General features: G+C 33.8%; 1 protein-coding gene across 1 annotated transcript; it reads right to left on the bottom strand.

Annotated features, from left to right (window-relative positions):
- Positions 1 to 796: 796 nt before the first annotated feature.
- On the bottom strand, positions 797 to 9,670 carry LOC149484894 (very long chain fatty acid elongase 7-like). The gene is made up of 7 exons (XM_089701221.1): positions 9,581 to 9,670; positions 9,259 to 9,321; positions 7,713 to 7,903; positions 5,154 to 5,291; positions 3,951 to 4,056; positions 2,985 to 3,121; positions 797 to 1,171 (listed from the first exon to the last, which is right to left on the bottom strand). The coding sequence occupies exons 2-7, from the start codon at positions 9,317 to 9,319 to the stop codon at positions 908 to 910; spliced, it is 897 nt and encodes a 298-aa protein (XP_089557347.1). The 5' UTR covers positions 9,320 to 9,321; positions 9,581 to 9,670; the 3' UTR covers positions 797 to 907.
- Positions 9,671 to 11,436: the final 1,766 nt, after the last annotated feature.

Genomic DNA, 11,436 nt, shown 5'->3' with positions numbered 1-11,436 from the left:
TAAAGAGGGCCCAGTAAATCATCATGATAGACATTTAAACATAACTAGCTGCTTAGTCGCGCGATGATTCAAAATTAATTTTCTCTTGCTCATTACTTTAATTATATTACTGAATGGTTTTACCCAGGCAAGCCCTGGAGTGGACTCCGCAAGGAAAAAGAAAGCGTGGCCGACCTAGACAATCCTGGCGTCGTTCCGTGGCAGCGGAGGCTAAGGCGATTGGTTTGACGTGGCCGGAGCTGAAGAGCATAGCCCAAGACCGAACGCGATGGCGGCGCACTGTGGACGCCCTCTGCCCCATATAGGGGCCATAGGACCTTAAGTCAAGTAAGTCATGGTTTCTACAAATCCGCCCTGTAGTTTTTTGGTGAAAGAGTAACAAGCATACATACAACGATTCTCACAAACATTCGCATAAATAATATTAGTAGGATTTATATACGCATTTATACGAATAAAAGTTTTAAACAACGATTGAAAAATCAGCCCTTAACAAAGAATATAGTGTTATATTTAATAAATAAATTTAGACAAAAATACGCTTTAATAAGACTTAATTCATATAATAATTGTATTGTCACCTATCCTTGATGAGTATACAAAGTTCGAATTAAATCTGTCCGTTTAAAATTTGTCAAAGTAGAGTCTTAATAATTTTGACCGCAAATTTTAAATTAAATATTTATATTGGAGCGATAAAATATTTTAATCAAACTTAAATTTTTAAACTAACATCAACTAATTTGTAAACTATTCCGACTAATTTAACAAAATTAATTTAACAAATTATTGGTCTTCGTTCATTATGCTCTCTATTTAAATTTTGTAAAATTAAATTACAAATTTCAATATAATTACTGCACTACATTAAACAATAAAAATAATAATAATATAAAGTATATTAAAATCATAAATTTGTTTGAGTTTGTTCAAACCGTTGCCGCACTATCGTGTCTTCAAACAATTGCTTTTTGGTCTCACCGTTTTGAAATTGGACTTGTTCAACTTTTGCTTTTGGCTTTTTAATGTATGTTTTTATATAAAAATCGACGAATAATATCAACATGAAGAGGTCGTTGGGAAGAAATACAAATACCACCCATCGGGGGTAGCCACAATCTGACTTGAAGAGTAACGCAGCCATGTGAAGACAGCACCAGGCCAGTTGTATCTGTAAGAATTTATAGGAATTAGAGTATATTTAATCAACAACATAAGATTCCAAAAATATTTATGAGAGCTATTAATTATATCTTACGGCTCTCTTTTAATTATTTCTCTTTCTTCAGAATTCTTTAAATGGGATCAAACACTAGGATAAAAAATCTTCAAGACAGATAACAAATAAGCCTATCAGGATACCGTGGAATTTCCCTTATACTGATTTAAAAGTAGATTAAAAAAAAATGAAAAGTGATTTGATTCAGTTGCAACAAATATGTTAATTTTTGTAATATATTCCCTCATCAATAAACCATCTAATTCAGCAATTACAATCACGTAAGTAGATAGTAAAGTTAGTAAAAATATTTGACAAAGAAATTAAAATGAAGTACATATTGAGAAGGGCATTCATGGAAAATACATAAGAATTCTTCAGAATATTTACTCTAGAAGCACCGCCCAAGTCCGGCTTGAAAGTATGGGAGACATGTTTCCGATAGAGAGAGGCGTGCGGCAGGGTGATCCTATTTCACCAAAACTGTTTTCAGCGGCTCTGGAGATCGTGTTCAGAAAGCTGCAGTGGGACTACGAAGGATTCTCAATTAATGGTGAAATGTTGAACCATCTACGTTTTGCAGACGACCTAGTCTTATTCTCTGAATGTCCAAAGAGACTCGAAAACATGTTACAACAACTGTCAGACGAAAGCGTGAAAGCAGGGCTCACCATGAATATAGCGAAAACAAAAATTATGACTAACGCTTCACAGGCCTATAACATAACAGTAAATACAGAGAAGATAGAATATGTAAAAGAGTATGTATACCTAGGTCAGCTTATAACGGTAAAAGATACTATGCACAATGAAATAGAAAGAAGGATAACAAATACATGGAGAAGATATTGGTCTCTTAGCGAAATTATGAAAAATAAAGATATGCCAATCAAAGAGAAAAGGAAAGTATACAATACTTGCATTCTACCATGCTTAACATATGGTTGTCAAACATGGGCGCTGACAGACAAACTTATGAATAAGGTGATGGTATGTCAGAACGGAATAGAAAGGAGTGTAATAGGTGTCAAGAGAAAGGATAAAATAAAACTAGAAGAAATAAAAAGAATAACTAAATTTAAAGACGTAAAAAAAGCAAGTAAGATTTTAAAATGGCGTTGGACAGGGCATATGCTAAGGGAAACAAATGAGAAATGGACAAAAATGATAACAGAGTGGTATCCCAGGAATGGGAAAAGAAGTAAAGGACGTCAAATGAAACGTTGGGAAGACGATTTGAAAAAAGTGGCCGGCTCAGAGTGGATGCGAACTGCGAGAGATAGAGAGAGATGGAAGTCTTTAGAGGAGGCCTTTGTCGAAAGACAAACTGTTAACTATTGAAACCATTGATAGAAAAAAGTAATTGTTAAAGAAAATTGTAAATATTATTGTAAAAGATTAAAGTAAGACTAAAGTTGTAACTATTGTAAAATTTAACAGTAATAAAGGCTTATTTTATTTATTTATTTTATTACATATTGAGAAGAGTGAGAATAAAACAAAGTAGCTTTCACTGTGGTATCGCTTCAAACGCTAAACGCTTCAAACTTCAAACGAAATGAAGCGATATGATTGATTGGTTTTTACAAACTCATTCATTTATACAACTACACACCTTCGCACATTATTGGTGGAAAAGCACCCTTTGACGCTTAGGCGTCATAGCGCGGCGTCAGGTTAACGCTCCGACGCAGTACGCGTCCTTTTAGCAAGCCAAAATCTGGTCCAATTTATGCCAAAGCCGTTTAAAATCATGTGGACTTACAATTTGTAACTGTGTGATATGTTTCTTCCACCACAAGGAGTTCTTGACGCTCGGAATGGCGACGGTCAGTAAATAGTAGCTGTACATCACGACGTGGACGAAGGAGTTGATCATACCGATGAGTGTACCATGGCCACCTGGAAAACAAAATATGTAAAAAATTAGCGTTTCGATGATACATAAAAACTACAAGTTGAAAAGTGATTTTGCTCGCTCTTTCGTTCCGGTAAAGGTCCAACCACTGATTTTTTTTTATTTAGTTGTATACATAATATGCAGCCTTAATGATAATTTTGTGTAAAATACACGCAACCACTGCTCCAATAAATGTCACTTTGCTTGAACACAAGTTATATGACTGTTACAATTTAGCATTTCTTTTTATATTTAGTGGAGAGGGAGTTACATGATGAATGGCTGCGGAAGAATTCCAACCAATATACCCGCGGCCCCATCATTAAAGCGGCTCGACGGAACACAGTGGGGTTTTAGTCGGTAAGATTCCGACATAACCCACGGCTCCTTCCACGGGGGCCGTGGGTATCTTTGGAAGATTTCCCCACTTAAAATAAAAAAAGTTACATGATGAATGGTAGCTTTTTATAATTACCTACCTACTTAGTAAACTTGGTTCATGCATTTGTTATAAGTAACATATCGAAAAGAATGGGTTATAGACGTTTCTGTACTGTGTCACGTATTATTATAGAACATTCAATTAATATCCATAGATATTTTTGTGAGGTAATGCTCGATACTAGATAATATCTGTCTGAATATCAGTACCTACTTTAGATAGATTTAAAAAGTTGGACTGTAATAATAGTAAAAGTTTTTCAGTATCTAATAAAAATTTTAGTCTCAGTCTCTTAGTTTTTATTTTATTTTTTGGTAGGTTAAAAAAATCTTTGAATACCGACGTATTCAAAGTTTTTTTTTTCATATTTCATATTATTATTAAAATACCTGGTAAATAAGTAGTAGCTCCCCAAATTAAAGCCACCATGCCGGTGTGATGGTACACATGAAGGAATGATATTTGATTTTCCTTTTTCCTCAACACGAAGAATATCTGAAACGAGTAGGTAAATAATAAATTAAAATATATAAAAAAACCTATAGATCGAAGTGTTTTTGATTTGATCCAATGTGGATCCAATAGTGAAAAGTGATTATCGCCATCTATGATCAAGTTGCGTAACTAATCAACCTATGTACCAAATTACTGTAATGGTTAGGGAGCCAGGCGCAAATTTGGTTAATTATTTCCTCTCAAGAGAAAATTCGTCAGACGCATCAGAGTATAGAAAAGAAAAGAGTTGAGGAAAACCTAGTCAGCTGATGCATATAAATTGGCAATAGATGCTTCTGTCTAACTCCTATGTAATAACTTTCAAATTATCAGCTGACGGTTTTTCCACCAAGATACAGCCAGCTGACTTATATATTTATCCACAGTTACATATAAGCTATCATCAGGTAAATTTTTGTTTGAGAGGAAATCACGGAAAATAATTGTTTTTTTTTCATGTTCGAGACACCAGCTGACGTATAATACACCACGTTGTAACCAGCTGATTATTTTTTTTCGTTGAGATATTGGGTTAGCTACAATTTGACAAATTTTTAGCTGAGAGGAAATGAATGAATATATTTTTTTCCTACGTGCGTGGGAGGCTACAGCCGCTCATCCCCCCAACCGAGCTCCAGCTGACGTTCACGAGGCTTCATAATACTATACTTTGATGCATTTTACTAATTACCGCTTGAGAGGAACTTGGTCATAAAATCTGCTGCTGGCTCCCGGACCATAAGTAGTACTTTTAATAACTCTTTCTGCAATTTCTGTCATAATTAATATGTTTTAGAACAATGATTGTTATCAAGTCCCATTTCTTTTGGGTATAGAAAACATAAACAGAAAATTTAATGGAGAATATTAGTTATATTATAAACAAGAAAACTTTTTGTTTCTCACTTCCTTTTACATGAGGGCTAGCACGCCACTGCATCATATTCGATCATATTTCATCATACATCATATATGTGTATGTGAAAAATGTTTATCGTAGTACACAGTTAGATACTTATAAAAATAATGTAGAAAATAAATATAACTTCCCAACCACGTACAAGTCATTCTACATTTGTATCTATAAAAAAACTAACCGTATCAATCAGATCCAAATACTTCAACATATAATAGTGATACACGAAGCCAGCTACGTTCATAGCATGCGGATTGTCAGTGAAGTCTATTGGCTCACAGAACCACCTGTAGTTCCAACCCCATGCATATACGATCGTCTGAAAATAAAAATAATTTGGAAAATCCAAAAGTGCACGCCTCATAATTTTTTTTTAATAAATATTTATTAATTATTATTTTTGTTTATTTAATAACAATTAAACCACATCGAATCAGACCCTGAAAAATGAAAGGGTTCTATTCCTGAGCATACTCAAGCGTAAGAGAAAAAAAAAGACTCGATTAGTAAAGTATTTCGGTCGCTATCGTGTTAACAAGAAAAAGGATCCGCACATACAGACACACGGACGTCCAAGACAGAACTTTTTTAAACTGTTTTTTAACTAGTTTAAATAACAAAAATGACATCAAAAATATCATGAACGTTAAAAATAGTGTTTTTTCTTAATATGTGTGTGTATGTATTATCTTACAAGTGCAATGTATGATACATAAAGACATTTTAAGTTTGAAAAATCAGATGTTTTGCGCGAAGTGACAGTAGTACCCACCTCAACGCTTCGCTTATGAGGCGTGCAATAACAACATTTTAACAAAGGCAAATGCCACAAAATGCAATGATAGTATTATGGGCCCTCTACTCTTAGCAGCGTTGGCCCAAACAATGATCGTCGATGTTTGCCGCCATTAAGGCGATTATGAATAAACATCTACAATGACGGCCAATCATAAATATTTAGGCCCTCTACACAAACAATAATAATTATTGTCCCTACTCGCCCAACGCTGCCCATTGTGTAAAGGGGCCATTATAAGCAAAAAAGGTGTAGATAGGTAAACAACACAACACTCGATCTTCAAAAATGGCACAACACAGGATCAGACGGTATAGTAGGATCATAAGAAAAAAGACAACTGAAGCAAAAAATAACAAAGTTACATCTTTTTACTTATAATATTAACATCAGCAATGTTTGGCGCAAATATTAATACAAAATTTGTATTTTAAAAACTCGTTTCCACCAGGCAACATGTTGCCCACAACAGGTGACGCGCAACATGTATGAAAACGTTGCACAACAGCGCACGACGTGGCCAGTTGGCGCGCAACATGACGCGCGATTTGTTGTCTGTTTAGAGAGCACTGTTATCGAAGACTGACATAATTATTAGAGCGTAGACGGACAACATTGTTCAACAAGTTTCAAAATGTTGGACATCATGTTGTATAGCTGCATGTTGTCTAAATGAAACGCGGTTTAACTCATAGATAAGCTAAGCTAAGACTTTCTAGGTTAGGGACTTGTTTCGGAACCGTAGTAAGTAGGTAAACCGTAAAAAGCAATGATATACGTAGATTTGACGTAATAAAACAATAATGAAACTAAAAGTTTTCGTGGTTATAATATTTGTTCAGGAAGGGAATAAATAACATATGCGCATTAATTAAAAAATAATAGCATCCAATGATAATCAGAATATAAAGTTCAATAAACAATTGTTATTCAATTATACGAGTCTAAAGGACATTAACTTCTGATACATATACTTCGTACCTTCGCTCTATTTCGATTTACATAACGGACATGAAAAGCAGTAATTTTATTTTATTTTGATGTAATATTACGTATTGTGTTATAATATCTTGTTTGATAAGATTATAATATCTCTAACATACTAGCTGTGCCTCGCGGTTTCATCCGCATTTCTCCGCTCCTGTTGGTCTTAGCGTGATGATAATATTTATTATAGCCTTCCTTGGTAAATGAGCTATCTAACACCGAAATAATTTTTCAAATAGGACCAGTAGTTCCTGAGATTAGCGCGTTCAAACAAACAAACTCTTCAGCTTTATAATATACTAGCGGTCCGCAACGGCTTCGCCCGTGGCACATATTTCGCAATAAAAGGTAGCCTATGTTCTTTCTCAGGGTCTAAAGATTATCTGTGCCAAATTTCATCAAAATCGGTCCAGTAGTTTATGCGTGAAAACCATACATACATACATACATACAAACCTTTCCTCTTTATAATATTATTAGTAATTAGTATAGATTAGTATAGATTATCTATTGCAGAAAACAATAACCTTCTTTTTTAAACATTTAAGTCAGTATTTATGTTAAATTGTAACGGCTGTAAACATACCTTATAGAGAATTGTACTTATAATAATTAATGGTGTAACGAAATGAAAAGCCTTTTTGGGAGGCGTTTAAAAATCTAAACCATGAATAGATGCTTTTTTTTTATAAATTACTGATCTCATTGAAATTGATACGTAGATCGTTTAGAGAATAACAGACAGGCAACTATTTGTGTAAAATTCAACGTTCTTAACGTCTAACGAATTGTTTTGAACATACACACATCAACAAAGTCTAGGGATATTTGATAGGGACATTGTAAATGGAAAAACTTTGTTGACGTGTGTAACAATTACATCCGACATTAATTCAATCGTAATTATAAGTACCTAATGAAATAAGACAATTTGTAATATGGAGAAGAAGAACTTACCTCTATAAAGACGTAACCACATGCCAAAACTTGTACTAAATTATGTATGATCATCAATTTATCAATATTGTACGGTGGTCTATTCTTCATCCAGTTTGGTCCGATTTTCAAGACGAAAAGTAAATATAGTCCAAGTATACATAATCCCTGGTAAGGCTTCGCAACTAAGAACCAAGTTTTCGTTCGTGGATCTGAAATATATTATAAATTATATTAGACTAGCTTTCCGCCCGCGGCTTCGCCCGCGTTTTCAAAGAAAATCCCGTTCCCGTAGGATTTCCGGGATAAAACCTATCCTATGTCCTTTCTCGGGTATCAAAATATCTCTATACCAAATTTCATGCAAATTGGTTCAGTAGTTAAGGCGTGATTGAGTAACAGACAGACAGACAGAGTTACTTTCGCATTTATAATATTAAGTATGGATTAGAAGATCGCTTTGATTTGTTAATTGTTATTATTAACATTAACAATACTATACTCTTAATACAGTAAAGCCGTAGCAGTAAAGAAAGGTGGCATGGCAAACATTTGTTGTGCAACAGTTGATCAACATTATTGATTATGGGTTAGAATGTTGCGGGAAACTTTGTTGTGGGTGAGAACTTTTTAGCATACCGTTAACAACTTTGCAACATTTAGTATTCCCAGCAACATGTTGCCAGCAGAATGATGCAACTGTGTTGCTAATTTGCAAACTTTGGTTACAGTGAATATAAGGCTTACAACACACACACAAATTACACACTTAAAGGTTATACAAGGAAATATAAATTAATAAAAACACAAATATATAACTTATAAAAATGAAGAAAACGACTGAAAAAAAAAGTTGGAGATAACTTTTCAACTGCGTGAGCTGAAAATATTACTCGTGTAATGTGTTTACAATATGCAAATAGACAAACATATGAACACGTTACAACTTAAAAGTATATGTGTGTTTGTCACGGGGTAACATTCAGGAAAAGGCAGGGCAGTAACTCTCCCCAGCACTCCCAGTACTCTTTCTTTGCTGTCAATCTTAGCTTTTTATGGCGCAAATAGAACTGACACTGTTTACAATATTCGCCATAAAGCATAATTGATTGTAATAAACTACCTTTTCGTCATAAAAGTTTATTTCGACTAGCCAGTTATTGTATGTTTAGTCGTTATTCATAAACACCAATGTTTTCTCTATATCCTATTAACATTATACCTACATATTGATTATTATAGAGCAGTGGTGGCTCAGTGGTGAGACCTCGGACTTCGAATCGATAAGTCCGGGGTTCGAGACCAGGCGAGCGCGCAGGAAATAAATTGATTTTTCAATTTATCTGCGCATGTTGTAACATCACCACTGCTCGAACGGTGAAGGAAAACATCGTGAGGAAACCGACATGTCGAAGAATCAAAAGTTCGACGACATGTGTCATCCGCCAACCCGCACTTGGCCAGCGTGGTGGATTATGGCCTGTACCCTCATAGGAGGCCCGTGTCCCAGCATTGGGAACGTACATGGGCTGATGATGATGATGATGATGATGATATTGATTATTACCTGCTAATTCGTCGAAAACGAAGCCGTATCCACTCCATATCATTTTCAGGAGAGTGGCCATTTCTGCAATATCATCGTTATTTTATAAACTTACATCATTTTGCGCCAAAACTAACTTTCAAAAATGTTTGAGAAAATAAGAATAGTTACACTATTCAAACAAATAAAATTTATATTATACGGGATAAGAAGTAGTCGTTAAAAGAAAAATTATTTTGAGTGAGTCTTCAAATCCAAAACTACCACAGGTCTTATTAAAAAAAATCCACAGTAAAAAATCAAAGACACAACAGATAATTATTTGTATCTATCTACTACTTACTTTTTTCGTTCAAAAAAATTTTTAATAAAAAAATATGTTAACCACTTTTTGCTAAAATAAACCAACTGCGGTCATCCGCGAACGAAGTACGCGACAAATGTATTTAAAATAATCCGTTGACATCATATTTGAATAATGAAAATCGAAAACTTTCGCTTTGCATTGCAAATTAGAAATATCATTAACACTTTGCTGCTGTTGGTAATTCTTGGAAGTAGGACATAATATACATAGGACACTAATTGGAAGTACCTGTATGATGTGTCCCTGCAGTGGGCATTTTGGTTACGATGATGTCGATTTTTTCTTATTTTATTTAACAAAAAAAAAGATTTTTTCGTTTATTTATAAAAAATATAATTCAGTGACAACATATAGATAAATTTGCATGCTGTTAATAAATGGCGGCTAAACATGTTGTAATAATAAATTATGTTTAATTGCAAATAAACGATTTATTTATTTATTTTGTTTTTAAATTTGTGTGACTTAAATGCATTGCAGTGAAAGCAGCACACATTAATATCCTAACTTAATCATATTATAAATGCAAAAGACACTCTGTCTCTTCGTCGCACCTCAACCACTGAAACGATTTGGATGTAATTTAGGACACAGATACTCTGTGACCTGAAAAACGACAAAGGATAGTAGATAGATAAAAACTATTTTATCCCGGAAATGCCGCAGGAAAAGGAACTATGCGGATCTTCTTTTAGCTGAAATAGGAAGGGATATAGAATCAGAAGGCGTATATTATATAGGATACTTTTTTATCCCGTTCGACCACTTTGGCATGTCAACGCAGGCGGAGACAGGGCAACCATATAGTGTTTGTTTAATTCGCTCAATGAAGGGTTAACAAGTCACATTATTAAAGATATATGAACAATTGAACAGACATTTATCATTTTATTTAATGTTATACAACTCACTCTTTTAAATAAAGTAACGAACATATTTTAAAATAAACTTACATAATATGTTACAATTCATGAAATATTTAAGCCACTCATTAAATCAAATTAGTATATCTTATAGAATTTTTTTCAATACTATAATATGGATGTACGTAAAGGAGAATGCCCATGAAAGTATGGACCACAGTAGTGTTGCGTCAATGCCAGAGTGGTTTTGGAGGGTTCTTCGATATTCAAAAGATTTTTACCAATTGATTTTTTTGTGATAAAAACAGGGGTTTTCAAGATATTGAGAAAAATGTGAAATAACCTCAAAACTTAAATAACCCCGATTTAGTTAGGTTTATGTGTGATTTAGGTAGTATTTTATCGTCCGAAGGTTATTTTTCGTTTAACATATTTAATCTATGCGTAGAGCTTATGCCTTCAGACAAAGTCTATCTGTTCATCGGCTAGTGTAGGTAGGCACCAGAAATCTTCACGGATTTCAAGAAAATTCTAAATATATAAAAACAATAAGAAATAACTGGTTACCTACCAAGCTATGTCATAATATTTTTTTATACATATTTATTAAAAGAACATTTCGGCTCTCAACAATGATCGCTTTAGTTATTTGTATCGATGATCGATACAAATAACTAAAACGCCTTCCTTTTTGTCAACTCTTTTTGTCAGATTGTTCTAAGAAACATTTTTTGCATGGAATCAAGTATTTTACTTCACTGAGCCTATTCATTACAATCAAACAAACAAAGTTTTCCTCTATACAATATTAGTGTAGATTCATGATAGTCGCTGAAAATAGGACCCAGGTTGTGCAGCTATTTTTAAGGAATATTAAGTTTTTATGTTCTATATTATATATTTTTTACGATGAGCATTATTGATTTTTCGTTTACCATTAGTTCAATACAAAGAAAAAAGCTACGTAAT

The sequence above is a fragment of the Colias philodice genome, chromosome 11 (genome assembly GCF_061535455.1).
Source record: "Colias philodice isolate Cphi_HAF_F1 chromosome 11, ilColPhil1 Martin Lab GWU primary, whole genome shotgun sequence".
NCBI lineage: Eukaryota > Metazoa > Arthropoda > Insecta > Lepidoptera > Pieridae > Colias > Colias philodice.
This window is presented reverse-complemented; position numbering and strand designations above follow the sequence as displayed.

Coding starts and splice junctions, on each gene's coding strand:
- LOC149484894 (XM_089701221.1), bottom strand. CDS start 9,319: ATGGCCACTCTCCTGAAAATGATATGGAGTGGATACGGCTTCGTTTTC. Junction 7,904..9,258: donor CGTTTTCGACGAATTAGCAG/GTAATAATCAAT, acceptor AATATATTTCAG/ATCCACGAACGAAAACTTGG. Junction 4,057..5,153: donor ATTTGGATCTGATTGATACG/GTTAGTTTTTTT, acceptor TACTCGTTTCAG/ATATTCTTCGTGTTGAGGAA.